Source organism: Ochotona curzoniae, unplaced genomic scaffold (assembly GCF_017591425.1).
Source record: "Ochotona curzoniae isolate NIBS_2020 unplaced genomic scaffold, NIBS_Ocur_1.0 scaffold_2453, whole genome shotgun sequence".
NCBI classification, from domain to species: domain Eukaryota; kingdom Metazoa; phylum Chordata; class Mammalia; order Lagomorpha; family Ochotonidae; genus Ochotona; species Ochotona curzoniae.
This window is the reverse complement of record NW_024467094.1, coordinates 7,435,969-7,460,571: the sequence shown is the minus strand read 5'-3', so window position 1 is coordinate 7,460,571 and position 24,603 is coordinate 7,435,969. Positions and strand designations below refer to the sequence as shown.

Genomic DNA, 24,603 nt, shown 5'->3' with positions numbered 1-24,603 from the left:
AAGAGCCTGGTGCGATGAGCTGTATTCAACAGGGGGAAGCTGTATTCAACAACAAAACCCCTGACCAGGGTGATGGCAAGACACCCTCCCCACAACTCCCCATCCCCAAGAACCCCACCCCTTTACACACCCCACCCAAGCCCTCTCCCTCAGACTGCTGGCAGAAAAACACCAGGAGCTGCTGGACCAAGCCAACAAGCTGCGGACTGGTTTGTTCAAGATTGATGAGACTAGGGAGAAGGTGGAAGTGATGTCACTGGAACTGGAGGACGCCAAGAAGAAGGTGGCCGAGTTCCAGAAGCAATGCGAGGAGTACCTGGTCATCATCGTGCAACAGAAGCGGGAGGCAGATGAGCAGCAGAAGGTGGAGCACCCCCTCCCTCCCCTCGGTGCCCTCAGCTCCGGCATGCCTCCAGGACACCTGCTCCACCCCTCCCCACACTTGGGTAGAATACAGCTTTAATTATTTATTTGTAAAGCTGTGTTACAGAGAGTAAGGGAGATGGGAGGAGATATTCCATCCACTGATTAACTCCCCAAATGGCTACAGTGGCCAAGCTGAAGCCAGGAACTTCATCAGGATCTTCCAAAGGGATGGCAGGAGCCCAAGGATTTGGACCCTGTTCTGCTGCCTTCACAGGCACATTAACAGGGAGTTGAATCAGAAGCAGAGCAGCCAAAACTCGAACCAGCACCCATAAAGGATGCCAGCGTCACAGGTGGCAGCTTAACATGCAAGCCCCACTCTTCACATCTTTTCCTCAGCCTTCTCCTTCATCCCCTTTCCCAACACCATCACCCTCCCCTCTGCCCAAGGCAGAGACAGAAAAACCCATGTCCTCTGTTTGTCCCCAGGCTGTCACAGCCAACAGTGAAAAGATTGCTGTTGAGGAAATCAAGTGTCAGGCACTGGCTGATAATGCCCAGAAGGATCTAGAAGAGGCGCTGCCCGCCCTGGAAGAGGCCATGCGGGTACTAGGGACGGGCACCAGGATGGATGGCCGGGAAATCGGGGCAGGGTTCAGGGAGGGGAGTGAGGCCTGCCTTCCTTATCCCCAAAGTCCCTGGGGACAAGGTGTTCCCTCAGCTGGGCCCTGGCCCCTGGAAGGATCCAACAACTGGCCCTTGGGTTGACCATGCTCTGGCTCCCTCTGGGGATGCTTTCCCTAGGCCCTGGAGTCTCTGAACAAGAAAGATATAGGCGAGATCAAGTCTTACGGGCGGCCCCCTGCCCAGGTGGAGATCGTGATGCAGGCTGTCATGATTCTGCGGGGCAACGAGCCCACGTGGGCAGAGGCCAAGAGGCAGTTGGGTAAGCTACAAGCACCTGCTGCAGCCCCCAGGGGTGTTGACCAGCCTGCGATGGGGTCAAGGAGGCACCTGCTGTAGCCCTCAGGAGCGCCAACTTGGTCTGTGACAGGGCCAAGGTGGCACTTATTGCAGCCCCCAGGGACGCTGACTGAGCCTGTGATGGGGTCAGGGAGACCCTGTGCAGACCCCCAGGAGCCTAGAATCCCCATGGGAGACAGCAGGACCAGCCAAAAGTCTTTGGTGATTAAAAAAAAAAAAAAACAACCTTTAAGAAATGGTTATGTATTTGAAAGACAGAGAGAGAGAGAGATCTTTTATCCAATGGGTCACCCCCATATTGACCACATAGCAGCCCTGGTTGGGCAAGCCTGAAGCGCGGAAAACTACCCAAGTCTCCTATAGAGGTAGCAGAGCCCAGGCACTTGGGTCACCGCCTGCTACTTCCCACACAGACACTAGCAGGAATCTGGGTAAAAAAAAAGAGGGGGAGCTGGGACTTAAACCTGTACTCTGATCTGGATATGGCCATGGCAAGTGGTGGCTTCATTTGCTATGCCACCACCCTAGCCCCAGCTCATCCTAACAGAAGCCAGTGAAGGGAAATTGCCATCAAGGTGTATTGCAGACCCTGAGGGCATGAAAGCCTTGGCAGGCACTGGAAGCTGGATAAAGCACTCTTCATGTTTCATATGGGTGCTTTTTCCTACTTTGGGTGCCAGGGTGGAGTTTAGGGTGGGAGCTGGAGTTTGTTGATCCCTGGAAAGTAGTGTACTGCCTAAAAGGGGTGACATGTAGGGCGGTAGCATTGCGTGTGTCCAAGATGAGTGATGGGAGATCGGTCATGTGTGAATGAACCAGCAGATGGAAGATCTCTGTCTCTCCCTCTCTGTAACACTTTCAAATTAAATAAATAAATCTTAAAAACAAACAAACAAAAAACCAAAAAACCCTGGTGGTGAAGCCTGGACCAGGAGGGGTCTGGGGACTGGCTGAGCCCTGTCCCCCGCAACTATCATTTCACAGGGGAGCAGAACTTCATCAAGTCCCTGATTCACTTTGACAAAGACAACATCTCCGACAAGGTTCTGAAGAAAATTGGGGCTTACTGTGCGCAGCCCGACTTCCAGCCGGACATCATCGGACGTGTCTCCCTAGCCGCCAAGTCCCTCTGCATGTGGGTGCGGGCCATGGAGGTGAGCTGGGCAAGAGAGAGACCTGGAGGGAGCCGGAGAGGGTGGGGTGATAGACCCAGAGGATGGGCAACCCCCAAGCCTGGTCGTCTTTCCGCAGCTGTATGGGCGGCTATACCGGGTGGTGGAGCCCAAGCGAATCCGGATGAACGCAGCCTTGGCCCAGCTGCAGGAGAAGCAGGCAGCCCTGGCGGAGGCGCAGGAGAAGCTGCGGGAGGTGAGCCATCTGCCGTCGCATCTCTCCCTGGTGATTCCCACTAAGGCGCATGCACAGTGACTCTCAGGCAGCCAGAGCAGCTCAGTGAGTTCAGTGCTGTTAAGTGTTCATTTCTCCAAGTCCTTCTGGTTTTTCTTATCACAGTGGGTTATTTTTTTTAAAGATTTCTTTTCATTGGAAAGTCAGATATACGGAGAGGAGGAGAAACAGAGAGGAAGATCTTCTGTCTGCTGATTCACTCCCCAAGTGGCCGCAACAGCTGTTGCTGCGCTGATCCGAAACCAGGAGTCAGGAGCTACTTTCTGGGTCACCCACCCAGGTACAGGGTCCCAAGGCTTTGGGCTGCCCTTGACTGCTTTCCCAGGCCACAAGCAGGGAGCTGGATGGGAAGTGGAGCTGCTGGGATTAGAACCAGTGCTCATGTGGGATCCCAGTGCATCAAGGCGAGGACTTCAGCTGCTAGGCTACTACACCGGGCCCTGATCACAGGTTTAATAATGTCTTCTGCACCCCGCTTCTCTCCCTGGAAGCCAGTGCTGGCACAATCTCCAGTCATCCCTCCACATGTGGCCTGAGAAGGCTTCCAAGGGCTTGTAGAAGAACAGAACTAAGAGAAGTTCATTGGCTTCAAAGCAATACTAGAACACACACATGGTTTCTTCCACAATGTGCATTTGCCACAGGCTGGTGAAGACCTCGCGCATGTGCTGTGTGTGTCTGTCCCGTCCAGCAGGACAGTCAACGGGGGTCTCAACCACCTAGGAGAGATTGGGGGACAAGAGACACAAAGAATGGACAGCAAGACAGGATGTCTGATCAAGCTGTCAGTTTATTGATTTTAATTGAGGGTTTTTATACTCTTCAGTAACTAAGGCTCAGGGAGGAAAGGAGAAACTAGGACGCAAGCCATGGTCTCCAGACCGATTGTTCTTGAGCAGCTACCATATCAACCATAGTAACCAACATATCAACAATAGCATAGGTAATCAGTAACAAGATGTCGGCAGGTACAGCATAAATCACATTCTAAAACAGTTGCTAGAAACAATTGAAGCTAAGTGTGTGATTAGTTTCATAACTTCTTTCCCAAGCATCTAGCCAGCCGGGGATTTTTCACTGGCCCATAGTTCTATATTCAAAATGGCTTCAGTGTGGCTATAGTACACGGCTCCTGACATGTGTCCACGTGCTGAACTGTCCCCTCTTGCCTGCGTGCTGGAGACAGCGCCACATTAGTACATCGACTTCCTGTTTGTGCTGCAGTGTGATGCCACAGTGGATGGCCACGCATGCCATCATGTGCTCAATGACCTCTTTTTAAAAAAGAGGCAAAGAGACAGACAGACAGACACACACACACACACAATGAGAGAGAAGGGGAAGAAAGTGCTGCTCACTGTTGGTTCGTGTCTCCAGATGCCGACAACAGCCCTAACCTGGGGCTGGGCTGAAGCTGGGCACCGGAGACTCAGTCACGGGCGCCACTCCTGCTGGCTGGAGTCAGGAGTCAGGGCCGGGTGTTGCACCCCGCACTCCGATGTATGAAGTGCGATGTCTTCACAGCCAAGCTAAAGACAGGCTCCTAGCTGTTCCTCTTCTGGCAGACATGTTGATTATCTCCAATTCTGTCTATCTTGGTCCTCTTTGCTTATGCTATCAAATATGCAGAAAACTGGGTCCAGCGTGATAGCTCAGCTGCTAAAGTCCTTGCCCATATGGTCGCTAGTTCTAACCCCAGCAGCCCTGCTTCCCATCCAGCTCCCTGTTTGTGACCTGGGAAAGCAGTGGAGGACAGCCCAAAGCCTTGGGACCCTGCACCTGCACAAGAGACCTGGAAGAGGTTCCTGGCTCCTGGCTTCAGATTGGCACAATTCCAACCATTGTGGCATCTTGGGGAGTGAATCTTTGGATGGAAGATCTTCCTGTCTCTCCTCCTCTCTGTATATCCGACTTTCCAAAAAAAAAAAAATCTTAAAAAAAAATTCTCCCACAGATTATTTAAAATATATATATATATGTTATATCTATTTTTTCCATCATTGAATCTGTCCAGACAATTTCAAAATATTCTACCTGAAGCCCATGGGTGGAAGACATCCAAATCCAATGATCTTAAAGGGCGGGGCAGAGCTGAGGCCAGTGCTGTTAAGTGCGACCGGTCGTGGCCACCAGCTGGTTACCATGAGCTTAGGTCGAGCCAGGCTGCTGCCTCCACACCTTACTGCCCGTGGCCCATCCTTGTCTGTTCCAGCTCTGGGCATTTTTTTTTTTTTTTACTGGCAGACATGAAGCTGCCCTGAGGCCACTGGGTGATGCCCATGCTGGGCAAGTGGCCAGGGTCCACTAGGCTTCGGCAAGGCTTGCCCCCTGCTGCAACTGCCACCTGCTGCTGCTCTCGGCTCCTATGCTCTTTCACTCTCTCCTTCCGAGAGTGAATCCACAGTAGCAGTCTGTCTGGAAAGCCTTCCCACCCAGATGAGTCATTTCCCTGGGCAAGTAATTAGGGGTGTTTTCTTCACATGTGAAAAATGCCAGCACTCACTTCTGCTGCCAGCGCCATGCATTGGGCCAACAACTTGCTGAGCACCTGGTGTGGGGCGTCTTGGTGTAGGATCCACGCCCACACGCAAGCATCCATAACTGACAGGGAACCAAAATTCCTCCTACGTTATGAGAAAGGCTGGTCAAGGCTTGTTTTATTTTGTTTAGAGAGAGAGAAACTTCTTAATTCAAAGGCAAGCTGACAGAGACAGAGATAGGTCTTCCCTCAGCTGGTTCACTCCCCAAAGTCCTCCCACAGCTGGGGCTGGGTCAGGTTGTTGTCAGAAGCCTGCAGCTCCATCCGGGCCTCCCACGTGGGCGGCAAAAGCTCAGCTACTTCAGCCATCATCCGCTGCTTCCCAGGCACATCAGCAGTCAGAACTCAAGCTGACACTCTAACATGGGACATGACGTCCCAAACAGTGGGACTCGGGACGCATCCCCAGCCTGTGCGAGAGTCAGATGTATGGCTCTGGTAGCTGGAGCTGAGCCATAGCCAAAGCTGGGAGCCGGGAACACAGCACAGGTCTTCCACGGTGGTGACGGGCACTCAGCCACTTGAGCCATCACAGGAAACGAGTCGGGAGCCACGGCCAGGTGTGCAACTGAGGCATTCTGGCCTTAGACGTGGATGACGTAGCCAGTGGCTCGCTCACTAGGCCAAATGCCTGCCCCCAGAGGTGCCTTTTAACAGAACTGAGCACTGTGTTGAGATTTGGGCCCAATCCGAGGCCAGTTAAGGAAGAAATTCTGAGAGAGCCTGAGAACCAGCGCTTCAAAAGCCCCTCTGTCCCAAGCACCTGAGCCATCTTCTGCTGCTTTCCCAAGCATATTAGCAGAGAGCTGGGTCATAAATGGGACACCCAAGACACTGGAACCAACACTAATATGGGATTTAGCATTGCAGATGGTGGCTTAACTCACTGTGATACAACATCAGCACCCAACCTTCTTAGGTTACAGTCCCTAAGCCACCCTCCTCGCTTTCTCTTTCGGCTCAGTCTCAGATGAGCCTGTCAGCCTATCTGGGCAGCCATAAGCAAATACCAAGTCATTTGTAAACTATAGCAACGTGTTTCTCAGTTCCGGAGGCTGGGAAGCTGAGACGTATACGTGGGCAGGGTCAGTGGCTGCTGACAGCCACTTCCTCATGAGAGCTTTTAGCCCGTTTTTGTATGGTCTGCAGCACCCTGCCCACGTAACCGCCTCCCGGAAGCCACCCCCCGCCATCAGTGCCCCTGCCCTGGGGATCAAATTTCCACACTGGAGCTTTGGGGGGACCACAGCAGAGACTGTTCCTGGAAATGGACATGGTCCCCTCAAGATCTCAGGGGCTGTATTAGTCCCAAAGTAGGAGCATCACGTGAGAGCAAAAATGAACTCAAGGGGCTAATAAGATATGCATGATATCCAAATAGTTATTTGTGAATAAAAACAAACAGCTAGGGCCCAGCACAGTAGCCTAATGGTTAAAGTCCTCATCTTGCATGCCCCGGGATCCCATATGGGCTCCAGTTTGTGTACTGGCTGCTCCACTTCCCATCCAGCTCCCTGCTTGTGGCCTGGGAAAGCAGTCGAGGGTGGCCCAAAGCCTCAGGACCCTGCACCCGTGTGGGAGACCCAGAGGAGGCTCCTGGCTTCAGAACAACTCAGTTCTGGCTGTTGCAGCTGTTGTAAATCAGAAAGCAGATCTTCAACCTTTCAAGGAAAAATGAATGTATTGTGGAGCAGGACAGCAAGTGTCTTGCAGGATAGAGCACCAACGGGAAGGCAAACAAGGTTTTTACAGTTAAAGTGAGTATACAAAAAGTCATGCTACGTGCGCAACGGCAGCGTGGCCACTGGTAGCAATCTGCTAATAATAGAGCAACATCTCAAGCTAACAAAGCAAAAGCTACCAAGGTCAGCATGCCCTCGCTCAGATGGTAATATTAACCAGGCCAGAGGCTCTCAACCTTCCCAGAGCCCTGCCCGGACCTGGCGCTTTTGCAGAGCTCATGGTTGGTCCAGTTATCGTTGTCTATTATCCATACCAGTGGCCACTTGGGGAGTGGACCAGCGAATGGAAGATCTTTTCTCTCTGTCTCTCCTTTTCTCTGTAACTCTGCCTTTCCAAGAAAAAGAAATATAAAACTTAAAGAGAAAAATATTTTAAAAGTTGTTGTTTTTTAAAAAGAGAGAAGCTGTTGTTCTTTCGGAAGGCCATGGTAGCCACTCCGGCATCCTTGAGGGAGTGAAGCTGCATGGAGAACACCTTGACTTCAGCTCCCCCAGGCTGTGTGCTCTGAGGAGCCCTTGTTTAGCTGGGAGAACTCTCCAGTATGCTGGTAGCATGAGATGCAGCCCAACCAATGGGCACTGACCGGTGGTGGAGGGTGGGAAGCCCGCATGCTTTAACTTGGTGCAGGGGAGTCTTTGAGGTAAAAATTCATCGTTGCAATGGTTTGAAAGTCCGTGCAGAACCTTCACCCTGGGTATACCCTTATAATTGCCTTTCCCCCCTTGAACTCTGGGTCTGCTGCCCTGTGGCATGATTGGGCTTGGTCAGTTGGTGCCAACATGGCTGTTGTTGCTGCCTCTCTTCGTGGTATTGCTGAAACCTGCAAAATTACCTGTTAGTGAGGTGTGTCCCTTGTGCCCATCCTGACTTTACGTGGCGAGGTCACTTCACCAGAGCTCAAGCTGAAGCTGCTGAAGTCTGTGGCTCTAGGCCTTCTGGGGAACATGCCCTCTGCCGTTTATGTCTCAAGGCACGGCCTTCCCCTGCTCCTGGTCAACTCATGTCTTTCCCTGGTCTGGGTAGGGGTTAGGTTGCCCAAGCTCAGCTTGCTCGAGGCTATCATCAAGTAGGCCTACCCTGAGAGGCACCCACTCCAAAGTTACCAGCCAAGACTGAAACAATATGCATTTGGCTCAAAGCCTTTACCCAAGTCATATGCCTAGAAGGCAGCCACTGCAATGTTTAAAAAAAAAAAAAGCACCTGGTCTAACGGGAGCCTCTGTATGCCTGTGTCGGGACCCCTGCTCACACCCAGCCACCCAAAGGTTCCTCTTGGGCTTCTCAAGTTGGCTTATATGCCCCTGAGGGGACCCAGGGACGGACAGCCTGCATCTAGGCCTGGATCCTAAACAAACTGAGAAACAAAGCGAAAGCTGCTTCATCATCTACGGAGGATGGGTTGAGGGTGCTCTGTTTTTATTTCCTTACCTGAAAATTTTTATATATTTATTTTAAATTTTAATTTTTGAAAGGTGAGTCATGAGTAAGATTTGTTTTTGAAAGATTTATTTATTTTTATTGGGAAGGCAGACCTACAGAGAGAAGGAGAGACAGAGAAATCTTCCTGGTTCACTCCCCCAAGTGGCTGCAATGGCTGGAGTTGAGGCAATCCAAAGATAGGAGCTTCTTCCGGGTCTCCCCTGTGGGCGGGTGCAGGGTCCCAAGGCTTTGGGCCATCCTCTACTGATTTCCCAGGACACAAGCAGGGAGCTGGGTGGGAAGTGGAGCAGCCAGGACACAAACTGGAACCCATATGGGATCCTGGTACTTGAAGAGAGAGGATCAGCCAATTGAGTCATCACCCAATGAACAGAACCTCATATTTGCCAGCTCACTCCCCAGATGTCTGTGACAGCTGGGCCCTGGCCTCACGCAGTCCAGACCTCTCACAGGAGTGATAGGAACCCAAATACTTGAACCATCTTCTACTGCCTCCCAGGGCATGCGTTGTAGGAGGTTGGGACCAGAAGCACAGCAGACTCCACCCTAGGCACTGGATATAGGACATGGGCAGACCCAAGAGGCATCATGCCTGTCCTCTGGGACCCTGAGTCTGGACAGAAACACCTGTTCTCAGGTGATGTTCGGCCAGGAGGGTCTCCTGTACCCTGGAACATTCAAGGGGAACTGGTACTCCATATGGATCAGCTCAGCCCTAAAAGAAAAGGATCTGGCCCCAATGGAATGTTCTAGCTTATGCTATCAACAGTCAGAGCAGCCATACAGCTCCCTTGGTGGAAGATGAAAAAAGGACAACAATGTTTGACTCCTGGGATGGGGAAGCCACGGTAATGGTGGCCACAGGGGACTTCAGATCAAGCCTAATTAACATCATCGGAAGTCATTAAACAGTAAATCATATCCCCAAGTGAACAATGGGAAAGCTAGGAGGAAAGTCCTAATAGAGAAAGAAGACAGACTTTGGAAGGAGTTTTAAGTGATGACAATATGGAAGATAGAAAGCCAAGAAAGACAATACAGAAAAGAAAATATGAAATAAGCCGAATCCAACCAATGAGAGCTTCTCTGGAAGAGGGGCCGGTGTTGCAACACAGTGTGTTAAGCCTCACCCTGCCATGCCAGCATCCCACAGTGCAGCTCCGGTTTTAGTCCTATTGCTTTGCTTCCGCTCCAGCTCCCTGCTAATGCACTGGAATTTCTGCAGAGGATGGCCCAAGTGCTTGGGTCCCTGCGCCACACAGGAGACTGGAATGGAGGTCCTGGCTTCCAGCTTTGGCCTGGACCAGTCTTGGCCATCACAGGGAGTGGTGGGAGCTCTGTGTCTCTCCCCTCTCGCTCTTGCTCTCTCTCTTTCTCTCTCTCTCTCAGAGGGAAAAATTTTAAGAAAAACTTATGCCCAGAACTGCTGGGAGGAACTCAGTAAAATGAGCCAATCCCAAAAGGACAAATATCATATGTTCACTCTAATATAAGACAACCTCCATTGAGAATGCAAAACAAAAACAAAGGTAAACAAATACACCTGTAATCTCACAAACGAAGGATGTAATGGAGCCCAGAGTACCAGAACCAAAGAAAATTGACAAAACACATCTCTACAACTGGATAAAAGTAAACCCCCAATGAGACGTCTAAACTGTACCTAGGCAACAGAATATTTTACTTTTCTGTCCTTGCCTGTGCCAACAGTGTCGTGACCCATATAAACATCAGAAAGTTGGAGTCGAGCCTACAGTTGATAGACTTTTACGATGGAACACAGGGGACAATGGAGGGTTGACGTTATAAAAGTCCTTTTTAATACTGTTTTTGCTATGCCTCGTGGGATCTGATAGTTTTGTTTGTAATTTCATTTCTTCAAAAGAGGCATTTTTTCCCCCTAATTTTTCAATGACACATAGGTCATGCAGTAGCATCACTTTCCTCATGGAGGTTTTTGATTTTCATTTCTTCAGCGACATATTGGTCATTTGGAGGCATGTTATTTAACTTTGTGTTGTTGTAAATTTTTTTATTGCTGTTCCTGTTGATTTTGGTTTGATGGCTTTTTGTTTAAGGGGAAGTATAATAACTATGTAATAGAAACTATCATAACCAGTTGTGAAGATGCAATGCAGTATGCATCTCTACTTCCAAACCACAGATGAGCTCCCAATGAAACTGTTCAATATGTCTTGACAAAAGGATACTGGACTCTCTGCCATTGTCCATACTACAGTGTAAGGTTACACTTCAACAGCAGAATGATGGATGTGTGACTGTTTATGAAGGACTATACTATACTATATTAGGGAAATCAGTGAGGAAAGGGGATCTGAGGAAAGGGGAGGGGGAACCCCAGATCCTATAGAACCACATTATAAGATAGTAATAATAATAATAATAATACAGTAATAATTTTTAAAAGAAAAAAAAAAGAAACTGGTGGAAAGCTGGATGAATGGGGAGCACGGTTTGGAGGAAGACTTTCTATGCTCTGGTGTTTTGGGAACTTTTTTAAACATTTATTTATTATTTGTATTGCAAAGGCAGATTTACAGAGAGAAGAAAAGACCAAGAGAAAGATCTTCCATTCACTGGTTCACTCCCCAAGTGGCCGCAATGGCCAGAGCTGAGCCGATCCCAAGCCAGAATCCGGGAGCTTTTTGTAGGTCTCCCCTGTGGATGCAGGATCCCAAGGCTTTGGGCCGACCTCTGCTGCTTTCCCAGGAAGCAGGGAGCTGGATGGGAAATGGAGGAGCTGGGACATGAACCAGTGCTCATGTGGGATCTAGGTGTTTGCAGAAAGAGGATTAGCTAGTTGAGTCATCATGCTGCCCACCCCAGCCCATGTGCTTTTGGCATTTTTAAGTGACATGTTCACCAAGGAAACAGAAAAGCGCAAAGCAGCAGGAAGGTGAGGACGTGCTCCCCACAGGCACAAGGTTCTCTGTCCTGGCACTGATGGTGTTAGCAGAGTGTCGGCCTCCGGAGGAGACCTGCTGTGCAGGCCACGGCTCCAGCACACGTGGGTTACTCTGCAGCTGTCCAAGATGAGGCAGCCTGTACCAGGAGCCAGTGCTGAGTAGGGCGGCTTCGTTAAAACAGGCCTTCACTGGAAAAGCCCTGGGTTCCGGGCAGGATTCTAGGACTTGAAGATTTGGTGGTGGGCAAGGCCCTGGCCTCACTAAGCCTTCTTCTCTAGTCAGATTCTGTGTGTGAACCGTTCTAGAAAGCCACATGAGGAACTAAGACAGTGGGCAGAGATGGGAGTGCAACTGTGTAGACTTTGGTTCTCTCCGAATGCTGAATCCAGTGCAGGTACTCACTGTTCAAACCATGTGACTGGGGCCAGCACTGTGGTGTAGTGGGTTATGCTGTGGCCTGCAGCAGCTGCATCCCATATTGGAATAGCAGTTTGAGTCCCAAGCTGCTCCACTTCCCTTCAAGCTCCCTGATAATATTCCTAGAAAGGCAGCAGATGAAGGCCCAAGGCATCCAGCTGGGAGATAAGGATGGTACTCTGAGCTCCTGGCCTCGGCCTGCCTTAGCCCTGGATGTTCCAGCTGTTAGGGGAGTGAACTGGTGGATGGAAACTCTCTCTTTCTCTGTCTGTCGCTCTGCCTTTCAAATAAATAGATCTTTAAAAAAAAAAAAAAAAAGACAAATGTTATTAGGCACAATGATATAGGAAAATGTCCTAATTATTTTTTAGAGATGCGTTATGAAGTATTTACACTTGAAATTTCATGAGTTTGTAATTTATGTTAACATACTTTAGCAAAAAAAAAATAAGTAGATGAAATAAATATAGCAACATTTTAACTACCATTGGGACCAACTGATGGGTTTTCCAGGCTGGCACATCTTCATGATAGCTTCTTAATTAGCAAGGTTAAAACTTTAGAGATTAAAACATTTGGAAGAAAAAAAAAAAAAGGAGGCAATGAACATGTTGTTCAGATATTATGGAGACAGCTACTGGAAGAAGTCAGGAGAGAGATGGATTACACAGTGGTTCACCCCAGGGGATGGACACTGGGCACGGAAGAGGGGAGCTGGGGGACCTTGTTAGTCTCTTCTGTCAGTGTGAATACCCAAGGCCTCAGTGGCTGGGCCCTCAGAGCCGCCCAGCCCACCAGCCCCCTCCCAAGCAAATCTCTTCCTTTGCAGTCCTTAATGCAGATAGCCACCAAGGCCAGCTGTGAGGGCTCTGTCATTGTCACTTGGAATCGCCATCTGTCTTGGGGCCAGGTGCATCTTCATTCAGTTTCAGGAGTTCTTGATTTCCTCCCAATGTTGAGCATCATTGCAGAAGCAAGAAAAAAGAAAATTCATCCCTAGTTTTCAAAAATAGGTTGTTTTATTTGAAAGTCAGAGAGAGAAAGAGAGATCGTCCATCTGCTGGCTCACTCCCCAAATGGCTACAATAGCTGGGGCTGAGCCAAGCAGAAAACCAGGAGCCAGGAATTCCATCTGGGTCTCCTCCGTGGGTGGCAGGAGTGCAAGTCCCTGGGCCACTTTCTGCTGCTTTTCCCAAGGAACATTAGCAGGGACCTGGATCAGAAGTGGAGCCTAGTGGCCAAAGTCCTTGCCTTTGTTGTACAAAGATCCCATGTGGGCACCGGTTCCTGTCCCAGTTGCCCACCTTCCCATACAGCTCCCTGCTTGTGGCCTGAGAAAGCAGTAGAGGATCGCCCAAGGTCTTGGGACCTTGCACCCATGTGAAAGACCTGGAAGAAGCTCCTGGCTTCAGATCAGCCCAGCTCTGGCCATTGCGGCTACTTGGGAAGTGGATCAGCTAATAGAAAATCTCTCTTTGTATCTGACTTTCCAATAAAAATCAATAGATCTTAAAAAAAAAAGTGGAGCAGGTGGCTGTGGGCAGGTGGTGGCCTTCCCCACAATGCCAGCCATCCCCATATCTGCTCCTTATGGCAACTCTGAGAGGTCAGTTCTGTTCTGCCTTCCCACTTGGGTCATCCAACACAACCCGGAACAACCTGGCCTTGAGGCCAGCAGCTAAGGCCCTCGTCTCCGTTTTCACCCAGGTGGCAGAGAAACTGGAGATGCTAAAGAAGCAGTACGATGAGAAGCTGGCCCAGAAGGAGGAGCTGCGCAAGAAGTCAGAAGAGATGGAGCTGAAGCTGGAGCGAGCCGGCATGCTGGTGTCCGGGCTGGCGGGTGAGAAGGCCCGCTGGGAAGAAACGGTGAAGGTGAGTGTTGCGGGTGCTCCCGGCTCCTCTTCTCTCAGGCCACCACTGCCATGAGACCCCGCTCCCTTCAGAACAAGAGCCCCCCCCCCCAACCGGGTACCCAGGGCAGGGCACGGGGACAAGCAGAATAGAGGGGGTGGGAGCCCCGCTGCACACTTCACCAGAATTTGGGAGAGCTGGGACTGCTGCTACTGGAAACTAGGAACTCACACATCACGAAAGCCAGGTCTGAGAGAGGGCAGGTCATGTCCAGCAGCAGACAGCACCTGGATGCATCCTCCCAGAGACTCCCAAAGAAGCAGTTCACCTCCTCCATGCCATCCACCAGGGCCTGGAGGAAGACCTGGGCTACTTGGTGGGCGACTGTCTCCTGGCCGCAGCCTTCCTCTCCTACATGGGACCCTTCCTGACCAACTACCGGGATGAAATTGTCAACCAAATCTGGATCAAGAAGGTGAGCCGGGGCACAGGAGTGGGGTGGAGGGGCGCCAGGGCCTGGGGGTGCAGGCCAGGGTAATGGGGCTGGAGGGCTGCCTGCCATTTTCAGGTGTATAGGCTCACGTTGGGGTCTCCTCCTCAGATCTGGGAGCTTCAGGTTCCTTGCTCCCCTCGCTTTGCCATCGACACCTTCTTGTCCAACCCCACCAAAGTCCGGGACTGGAACATCCAAGGTCTGCCTTCTGATGCCTTCTCCACTGAGAACGGCATCATAGTCACCCGTGGCAACAGGTGAGCCGACCACAGCAAGGAAGAGGCAGAGGGGGTGGCAAGCCTGCCTTGGGTCTTTAAAAAATAATAATAAATAGGCAGAGTTAGAGAGAGAAAGAGAGAGAGAGATCTTCCATCCACCTGTCCACTTCCACAAACAGCTGCAATGATCAGGAGTGGGGCAGGCCGAAGCCAGGAGCTGGAAGCTCCACCTAGACCAGAAGTGGAGCATCCGGTACTTGAACCTGGCCCATACGGGATGCCGGCATCACAGGCAGTAGCTTCACTCGCTATGCCACAAAACCAGCCCTGGAGCCTTTTTTTTTTTTAAGTGTTTGGAACCGGTCTTCTGATTGACATTTCTTCCTGCAGGTGGGCCCTCATGATTGATCCTCAGGCCCAGGCCCTGAAATGGATCAAGAATATGGAGGGAAACCAGGTACAGGGCAAGGGTGTGGGCCTGGGGTGGCCGCCCGGAGCCTTCCCGGGCTCCTGTCCATCTGGAACTGTGCCAAGCCCGTTCCTCCCATCCCTTCCTCCTCACTGCCCAGGGCCTGAAGGTCATTGACCTGCAGATGAGCGACTATCTTCGGGTCCTGGAGAAGGCCATCCAGTTTGGACACCCTGTGCTGCTCCAGAATGTGCAGGAATATCTGGACCCCTCACTCAACCCCGTGCTCAACAAGTCCGTGACGCGAATCGGTCAGGGCCTGACCCACTTGTGGGGTCTTGCTGGGCAGTGTGCACCTGCAGGGAAAAGGCGGGGAGCTCCTTGGCTGTGTCTGCCACTCAGCTGTCGTTCCATTGAGACAGCCTTGGGCTGGGGCCTGTGGTGCAGCCTTAAGTACCTGCCCGTTGAGGCCTCTGGAGAATGGCTCAGGCCACTACCCCACCCACAACATCCTTGACCTTGCCCTGGCAGGTGGCCGGCTGCTGATGCGCATTGGAGATAAGGAGGTGGAATACAACCCCAATTTCCGTTTCTACATCACCACCAAGCTCTCCAACCCCCACTACAGTCCCGAGACTTCAGCCAAGACCACCATCGTGAACTTTGCCGTTAAAGAGCAGGTGGGTTGGTGGGAGGGGCGGCGAATGCCAGGGACAGAGCCCTAGTGAAGCTGGGGAAGATGGATGGAAAACATGGAGTGGGGACAAAGGTGTGGGGGTGAGTCCCTCATCCTGGGGACCGCCGGCTCTGCCAGGGTCTGGAGGCGCAGCTGCTGGGCATTGTGGTCCGAAAGGAGCGGCCAGAGCTGGAGGAGCAGAAGGACTCGCTGGTCATCAACATCGCCGCCGGCAAGCGCAAGCTCAAGGAGCTGGAGGACGAAATCCTCCGGTGAGCCTCCCTTCCGCCATCCCGGCTGGTCTACCTGCAGGCACACTCATGCTCGAGGGGCTGGAGTCGGGGGAGTCCCTTCACTCCACACAGCGCCCCTGACTCCCCAGCCCATAAGCACCTGTTGCCTGCTCCCCTCTGCCCATCCCCACCAGGCTGCTGAATGAGGCCACGGGCTCCCTGCTGGATGATGTGCAGCTGGTCAATACCCTGCGGACCTCCAAGGTGACGGCCGCCGAGGTCACGGAGCAGCTGGAGACCAGCGAGACCACAGAGATCAACATCGACCTGGCCCGTGAGGCGAGTGCTCCCCGCCCCTGCCCTCTGCACCCCACCTTGCTCCTCCCTCCCCTACCCCCGGCCACATACCCGCCCCCCCGCCGGAAGCTAGTCCCAGCCTATGGGCCTGCCCTGACTGCCCACTCACCCACAGGCTTACCGCCCGTGTGCCCAGCGGGCATCTGTGCTGTTCTTCGTGCTCAATGACATGAGCCACATTGACCCCATGTACCAGTTCTCACTGGATGCTTACATCAGCCTCTTCGTGCTCAGCATAGACAAGAGCCATCGCAGCAACAAGCTGGAGGACCGCATAGACTATCTCAATGACTACCACACCTACGCCGTCTATAGGTCGGCCCCCTACTCCCCGCCACCCCTGGCCGCTGGGGCCTGGCCTCGCCTCTGTCTCCAGCCACCCTCCTGGCATGTGTGGCTGTGGCTCCATCTCTTTCTAAAGCTGCCCTTTGCTGTCGGCCTTGGCTGTGCATTGTCCACCGCCGTCACTGTAGCAGTTCTGCTCGGGGTTAGCCTGCGTCCAAAGCACGGGAGGGCCCTTGTTCAAGTGCAGATTCGGATCCAGGCAAGGGTCTGGCCTCTGGGACCTGCCACCGGTGGTCTGGGAGCATCAAGGGGGCTTGCCTTGCCCATCTGTGCAGCCCCCAAGTCCCCTCAGGTTCAACCTGCTGCAGGGCCACACTCTGTATCTTCCCTCTTCCCCCAGCGTCAGGGTCAGCGTCCCCTGAATGGCAACAACACATACTCAGCGGTCTCCTAGTGCCAGGCATGGAGTTGTCCTTGGGTGCACCAGATCTGAGTGTCTCTAGGCTTCTGTGCCTCTCTCACACACACACACACCTGCATGGCCTGCCACAGCACACTGTCCTGCCTCTCTCCCTTTGTCCCTCCTCATCTGACTTCCCATGGCCATGCCCACATGTCAGCCCTGTCCCCGACCCTGCAGGGCCCGGCCTCCTCTTCCCCTGTGCCTGCTCTGTGCGCCTCACTGCTCTCACCCATTTGCCGCAGCTGCCACAGAACCGGGCCCAGGTGCTGCTGCCCTTTGGCCCCATGGAACCATGGAAGGGCAGGGGTTTGGGGAGGGGGGAGATGGAAGGGGTCATCCCAGTCTGTGGCAACAGTCCCACTGTAGGTCCCTTGGTGGGATTCCATGCCCTCCTTCAAGGTCGGGGGTGGGGTTTCCTCCCTGTGTCTTCAGGGTGCCTGGCAGGGAGAGAAATTTAGCCTGATTCCCAGTGAACTCTGGAGAAATCACGGCTTCTCTCCAGCTGGGTCCTGAGCTGTTCCAAAGTTTGGATTTGATGTGAGTACAGCCCTTTTTCCTCTGTTGAAGCTCACAACTGCAGCCCCACATTCCCTGAGTGTCGGGTCCCCCTCCACCCTCCCCATCCTGCTCCTCCCCCACCCCCACCAGGTACACCTGCCGCACCCTGTTCGAGCGCCACAAGCTACTGTTCAGTTTTCACATGTGCGCCAAAATTCTGGAGACATCAGGCAAGCTCAATATGGACGAGTACAACTTCTTCCTCCGCGGGGGTGTGGTGAGTGGGGGGCAGAGGGTACCTTCCTGTGATGCCGCAGGGGGCAGTGTCAAGGTGGATGAGAACCAAAGGCTCTAGTGAGTGAACGGGGAGGTGCCCGCTCACACCCGGGGCCACCGGGGTTGACCTGCCACACGTCTGTTTGCTTGAACTCTGGCTGGGCCTAGCTCTTCCCTGCCCATGTTATGTGCGCCACACTTTCACTTTGTCTCACCTGGAGTTTAGTGGCAGCTTCCCGACACCCTTCCCACCCCCAAGCCTGCCCCAATAGGCATTGTTTTTTTTTTTTTGCTCCGACTTTTTGCTTTCTGGTCAGAGAGACGGAGACAACCAGACAGATCAGGCCCCCCCAAAAGTGCCTGCAGTAAAGCTCACAGCTCCCCTGCACTCCCTGGCTCCCTGACCTATCTCAGCTTATCCTGAGGTCCCCAGGCACTGCCATCTCAAACATGCTAGACGATTTGCTGCTTTGTTGGGGTTTTGGTTCATCTGTCCCTTGGTTTATAGTCAATCCCATGATGAAAAAGCAGCTCCTTAGGGTCATGTCCTTTTTGCTCACCTGCGTAGCCCAAATGCTTTAAGTAAGGGATTGGTAGGCAATAATAATAATAATAATAATAATAATAATAATAATAATAATAATAAACAACTGTAAAGGATGAGAAGTAATGGGGCCAATGTAATAGCATATGAGGCCAATTCTCTATCTACAGGGCCGGCATCCTCTATGGGCACTGGTTCTAGTCCTAGCTGCTCCACTTCCCACGCAGTTCCCTGCTTGTGGCCTAGGAAAGCAGTGGAGGATGGCTCAATCAATCCTTAGGTCCCAGCACCCACATGGGAGACCTGGAAGAAGTTCTGGCTTTCGATCAGCCCAACTCAGACCATTGCGGTCATTTAGGGAGTGAACCAGCAGGTGGAGGCTCTCTCTTGTGTCTGTCTGTCTTGCCCTCCCTCTCTGTAACTCTTTCAAGTAAAAAAAAATATATGAGAGGTGAATGAATGGATGGACAGATGGAACGGTTTTTACTTCCCAGAAGGGTGAGGTAGCAACAACTGAGGTTCTCAGGGTTGAAGATATTATTACCCAGAGGCCACCAGAGGGCGCCCGCTCCCTAAATTTGAACGGTGCCTACGCCAGGTGGCTAAGCCCTGCTGGAGGCCTGGCTAACGGTGCATACTCATCCATCTTGGATTCCTGCGTTCTCTTCCTTCAGTTTCCTGGGAGGCCCAGCTTGGATTTCTCACTCTCAAAAAGAAAGGGGAAAAGATACACTTTCAAAATAGGATGTATTTGTTTATCTGAAAGGCAGAGTGATAAAGAGATGGGGAATGGGTGCTAGAGAGAGATCTTGTATCCACTGTTTTACTCAGACGGCCCCGACATCCAGGCCTGGGGAGGCTGAAGCCAGGAGCGCCATCCTTGAGGCGCAGCAGGCAGGTTAGACCGCCAGCTTCGATATGAGTGCTGGACGGAGTGGTCATCTGTAAACCAGCAGATAGAAGGTGTCTGTCTTTCTTCTCTGTGTATATGTAACTCTGCTTTTCAAATAAATAAAGTGGTTTGAAAAGGAAGAATGCACACGAGCGGTCAAGACCCAAACTGGGAGTCCCAAGTGGTATGTGGGCATGGCAAGCAGCAGCCTAGCTTGCTGTGCCCCAGCGCTGCAGAGGCCTCTTCTTTGGAGATGTTTCTGGTCCATCCGTCCCTCCCCACTCCTTTCCCCGCCAGGTCCTGGATCGGGAGGGCCAAATGGACAACCCATGCACCAGCTGGCTGGCAGACGCCTACTGGGATAACATTACAGAGCTGGACAAACTGACCAATTTCCATGGCCTCATGAACTCCTTCGAACAGTACCCGCGGGACTGGCACCTGTGGTATACTAACGCTGCCCCCGAGAAGGCCATGCTGCCAGGTACCCCAGGGTCCGGCCACCCCACTCCCGACCTCTCTCCTCTCCCCTCCACTCAGCCCTGCCCCATCCTCCTGCTCCTGCTCTGCGCACAGGTGAATGGGAAAATGCCTGCAATGAGATGCAGCGGATGCTGATCGTCCGCTCCCTGCGCCAGGACCGGGTAGCCTTCTGCGTCACCTCCTTCATTGTCTCCAACCTCGGCTCCCGCTTCATTGAGCCCCCGGTGCTAAACATGAAGCTGGTCAGTGGCCACCTCGCTCTGCGCATGCGTGCCGTCTCCTCCTCCTCTTCACCTCCCTCCAGCTTGGGCTCCGCAGACCACTGCCTGAGGGTCAGCTCTGTGCCTCCCACAGGTGATGGAAGACTCCAGCCCACGTTCCCCACTCGTGTTCATCCTGTCCCCGGGTGTGGACCCCACCAGCGCCCTGCTGCAGCTGGCAGAGCACACAGGCATGGCCCAGCGCTTTCACGCCCTATCGCTGGGCCAGGGCCAGGCCCCCATCGCGGCTAGGCTGCTCCGAGACGGTGTGGCTCAAGGTCAGTAGTCATACCGTTCTTTCTCTCCCCACACTCTTACACCCGCCCACACCCTGCCCCCGGCCTTGACCCTAATTCCAAGCCACCCCAGAAGCCTTCTGGGAGTAACCCAGAGCAATGGCACTACTTGGAGACAAAAGGAGCTAGCGAACTGCTGCCACTGACCCAGGAAACTCCTTTCAGGACACTGGGTATTCCTGGCAAACTGCCACCTGTCGCTGTCCTGGATGCCCAACCTGGACAAGCTGGTGGAGCAGCTGCAGGTGGAGGACCCTCACCCATCCTTCCGCCTATGGCTCAGCTCCAGCCCCCACCCGGACTTCCCCATCTCCATCTTGCAAGCCAGCATCAAGATGACCACAGAGCCACCAAAGGTACAGGGCAGGGGGGCCGCCTTTCTCTCTGCAGCAACCAAACAGTCCCACCTCATGGCTCTCTTCTTGGCGCCAAACTCCTACAATGTGGTAGCCATATCTGACCCTAAGTCCCTTAAGACATATCACACACACACATGCATGTCCCACAAGGGAAACTCTGGATCCCCATTTTACGGGCAGGAAACTGAGGCATGGAGGGATTAAATACATAACACAGACCGGAAGTGGGGGTGGTTGGTTCCCACACTCATTCTCAGCCATGAGGGGCGGGGGATGCTTCCTGCCTCCTGGCACTTCCTTGCATTCTCCTCCCTAGACCGGCCTCCTCCTCCTTCCCCTGCATCGTCTTTCTCCCCAGAGTCACCAGGTCCCCTCTAGGTGTGACCACACCGAGTGTGCACTTGCCTGCTCACACCTGGTAGCCTGCCCTCTCACCTCTCCCACCCCAATTTCAGGAGCTTTGTATGGCCCTTGGTGTGTGGGGGTTGCTCCTTTCTGCTCCCACTGTGGGAGGCACAGGGGCACATCAGGGTGCAACATGTGGCAGGAACCCGGAGGCAAGGACCATGTGGCTGCACACACACAGGCGCATTGGCCCTCTGCTCCTTCTGCCGTGTCCCCCTCCCCATGCGCTCACACCTCTGCTGGCCCCACTGCTTCTTTCTCCTCTTCGCCTGGAGCTGGGTCTCAGGCCTTGCCTTTGCTCTTGCCGCACCCCTTCCTTGGGCAAGTTGATGGAGACTATTCCCCTCCCCTGATTTCCACTCCTATTCCCACCTGTGGTGCCAAGCGCCAGGACCCACAGACACCAGGAACCTCGCATTCTTAGGGCTGGGCCTGGCCTGAGTCCCCTCACACAACATGATTTCTTCACAGGTTAGGGGTGGGTATTTGGCACAGCCGTTCAGACACTGCCCAGGAGCCCCACATCCCACCTTGGGGTGCCTGCATGCACGTGCCCGCTCCAGCTTCCTGCTAATGCACACCCAGGAGGGAGTGGTACTGGCTCTGGTTGTTCAGTCCCTGCTATTCACCAGTCAGAGATGCATCTGTCTCCTTGCAAATCACCAAAGAATTTAAATAAATGATAAAGCTGATTTTTCACTTACTATTTGATGATACAATATTCTATACTCAGGCCCAACACAGTGGCCTAGTGGCTAAAGTCCTTGCCTTGCACATGTTGGGTTCCCATATGGGCACCGGTTCTGGTCCTTCCTGGCTGCTCCACTTCCCATCCAGCTCCCTGCTTGTGGCCTAGGAAAGCAGTCAGGGATGGCCCAAAACCTTGGGACCCTGCACCTGCATGGGAGACCTAGAGGAAGTTCCTGGCTCCTGTGTTCAGATCAGCTCGGCTCTGGCCATTGTGGTCACTTGGGGAGTGAACCAGTGAATGGAAGATCTTTCTCTGTCTCTCCTTCTCTGTGTAAATGTGCATTTCCAATAAAAATAAATCTTGAATGGCTGCTACAGCCAGGTGGGCTAGATGGAAGCCAGGAGTCTGGAATTCCTTGAGGTCTCCTGTGAATGGCAGGGGCCCAATCACTTGGGCCATCCTCTACCAGTGTCCGAAGTGCATTAACAGCAAGTTAGATCAGAAGTAGAACAGAAGCTGACATAATGGCTCAACCGCCTAATTCTCCACCTCCAAGCACTGGCATCCCATATGCATACTGGCTCATGTCCCAGCCGTTCCACTTATGATCCAGCGGCCTGGGAAAGCAGTACAGGATGTCCCAAGGCTTCGGGACCCTATATCCATGTGACAGGCCAGGAAGAAGCTCCTACCTCCTGGCTTTGGGTCGGCTCAGCTCCAGCTGTTGCAAACACTTGGGGAGTGAACCAGGAGATGGAAGATGTTTTTGCCTCTTTGTCTCTGTAAATCTGCCTTTCCAAAAATAAATACATTAATTAATTTTTAAAAAGGTAGAACTGAGACTAGAACCTGCTTCCTCTACAAGATGCTGGCATCACAGACAGTGGCTTAACTAGCTGCACCAACATGCTGCCCCCTTTTGTTCTTGAACACACATCCTATTTATTTTTTTAATTACTTTTTAAAAAATTTATTTTTTTTTAATTGGAAATTCAGATATACATAGTGGAGGAGAGACAGAGAGGAAGATTCTCTGCTGATTCACTCCCCCAAGTGGTCACAGTGGCCAGAGCTGAGCTGATCCGAAGCCAGGAGCCAAATTCTTCCAGGTCTCCTACACGGATGCAGGGTCCCAAGGCTCTGGGTCGTCCTCAACTGCTTTCCCAGGCCACAAGCAGGGAGCTGGATGGGAAGCAGGACCACTGTGATTAGAACCAGCACTCATATGGGAACCCGATGTGTGCAAGGCAAAGACTTTAGCCGCTAGGCCATCGCTCCAGGCCTGAGAGATCTATCTGCTAGTTCAGTACTCAGATGCCCATGACAGCCAGAACTGGGCCAGGATGAAGCCAGGAGCCAGTGAGTCCAGCCACCACTTAGCATTATTAGCATTTTGTGTTGGCCTTCCCATTCAAGACTCAGCTCCTCTGTTTCCTCCAGTTCCCTGCTTGTGGCCTAGAACAGCAGCACCCTGTAACCAGCAGATCCAGAGGAAGTTCTTGGCTCCTGGTTTTGTTCTGGCCCAGCCCTGGCTGTTGCGGACATTTGGGGAGTGAACCAGCAGATGGAAGACGTCTGTCTGTCTCTTGCTCTGCCTTTCACATAAAATGAACATGTAGCTGAGAGGCTGAGCAGTGGGGATGGGCAGGTGGGCCTGCCATGGATGCTGGCCGGTGTATCAGAGAGGATCTCCCAGCCTTGGGAATGCAGCCGCATCTTGCCCAGATGTGCCTAGGCTTCTTCCACTCAGCTCTTGAGCCAGTGTGCAGTGACCAACCGCCACAACTGTGCGCAGGCGGTGCTCCTGGCGGGGATGGGCATGACGCGTGGCACACAAGGCGTGCATGTCGGCCCACCTGTGACCTGCACTGCCCCCAGGGCCTGAAGGCCAACATGACGCGTCTGTACCAGCTGATGTCCGAGTTACAGTTTTCCCGCTGTTCCAAGCCGGTCAAATACAAGAAGCTACTATTTGCCCTCTGCTTCTTCCACTCCGTGCTCCTGGAACGCAAGAAGTTCCTGCAGCTGGGCTGGAACATCATCTACGGGTTCAACGACTCTGACTTTGAGGTCAGGCCCTCCCCAAATCCCCCATGGGAGCACCCGCCTCAGGTGGGGGAGTCCAGCCCTGACCTTGTGATGGCGCGGCCTGGGGACGGGGCCGGCACCTCTCCCCACACAGGTGTCAGAGAACTTGCTGAGTCTCTACCTGGATGAGTATGAGGAGACGCCCTGGGACGCCCTCAAGTACCTCATCGCGGGCGTCAACTACGGCGGCCACGTCACCGACGACTGGGACCGGCGCCTGCTCACCACTTACATCAACGACTACTTCTGCGATCAGGCTCTGTCGACTCCCTTCTACCGGTGAGGCACAGCGGCCTGGAGCAGGGGGGAGGTGGGAGGAGGAGCAAGAGCAGGGGACAATGCAGGGGCGCGTGTGCTGGGGCTAGGCCTGGCCTGAGTCCCCTGTCCAAGGTGATTGACTCGGCTGGCTCCCCAGGTTGTCGATCCTGGAGACCTACTTTATTCCCAAGGACGGAAGCCTGGCCTCTTACAAGGAGTACATTAGCTTGCTGCCTGGCATGGACCCACCAGAGGCCTTCGGCCAGCACCCCAACGCCGACGTGGCCTCCCAGATCACTGAGGCGCGGACACTGTTTGAGACCCTGCTGTCCCTACAACCCCAGATTACACCCACCAGAGCCGGGGGCCAGAGCCGAGAGGAGAAGGTAGGCGCCAGGTTGGCTGGATGGACGGGCACCCCAGGGAAGCAGTGGGGAGGAGAGGGCCCCACATCCAGCCCCTTCTTCCCCTGCCAGGTGCTGGAGTTGGCCGCGGACGTGAAGCAGAAGATCCCTGAGATGATTGATTACGAGGGCACCCGCAAGCTGCTGGCCCTCGACCCCTCCCCACTCAATGTGGTACTCCTGCAGGAGATCCAGAGATACAACAAGCTGATGGAGACCATCCTGTGAGGACCACCCGGCACAGGGGTGGGGTTGGGTGGGGGAGGCAGGGAGCACCTGCCACATTCCCCCCCCCCCACACACACAGACCCAGTGTCCTAACACACACCCCATCCTCCCAC

At 53.1% G+C, this 24,603-nt stretch overlaps 1 protein-coding gene across 1 annotated transcript in view; it reads left to right on the top strand.

Annotated features, from left to right (window-relative positions):
* DNAH2 (dynein axonemal heavy chain 2) overlaps positions 1–24,603 on the top strand; it is a 105,488-nt gene that overhangs the window by 79,140 nt on the left and 1,745 nt on the right. Inside the window, exons 58-80 of the mRNA XM_041000538.1 lie at positions 154–364; positions 856–972; positions 1,171–1,312; positions 2,335–2,504; positions 2,602–2,718; positions 13,531–13,695; positions 14,024–14,149; positions 14,276–14,424; positions 14,776–14,842; positions 14,955–15,105; positions 15,326–15,474; positions 15,609–15,742; positions 15,898–16,042; positions 16,176–16,375; positions 17,457–17,583; positions 19,316–19,502; positions 19,595–19,743; positions 19,856–20,039; positions 20,223–20,413; positions 23,391–23,582; positions 23,695–23,879; positions 24,016–24,244; positions 24,335–24,486. Of these exons, the coding sequence (XP_040856472.1) occupies positions 154–364; positions 856–972; positions 1,171–1,312; positions 2,335–2,504; positions 2,602–2,718; positions 13,531–13,695; positions 14,024–14,149; positions 14,276–14,424; positions 14,776–14,842; positions 14,955–15,105; positions 15,326–15,474; positions 15,609–15,742; positions 15,898–16,042; positions 16,176–16,375; positions 17,457–17,583; positions 19,316–19,502; positions 19,595–19,743; positions 19,856–20,039; positions 20,223–20,413; positions 23,391–23,582; positions 23,695–23,879; positions 24,016–24,244; positions 24,335–24,486 (3,639 nt within the window). The remainder of the gene's footprint in view (positions 1–153; positions 365–855; positions 973–1,170; positions 1,313–2,334; positions 2,505–2,601; positions 2,719–13,530; positions 13,696–14,023; positions 14,150–14,275; positions 14,425–14,775; positions 14,843–14,954; positions 15,106–15,325; positions 15,475–15,608; positions 15,743–15,897; positions 16,043–16,175; positions 16,376–17,456; positions 17,584–19,315; positions 19,503–19,594; positions 19,744–19,855; positions 20,040–20,222; positions 20,414–23,390; positions 23,583–23,694; positions 23,880–24,015; positions 24,245–24,334; positions 24,487–24,603) is intronic.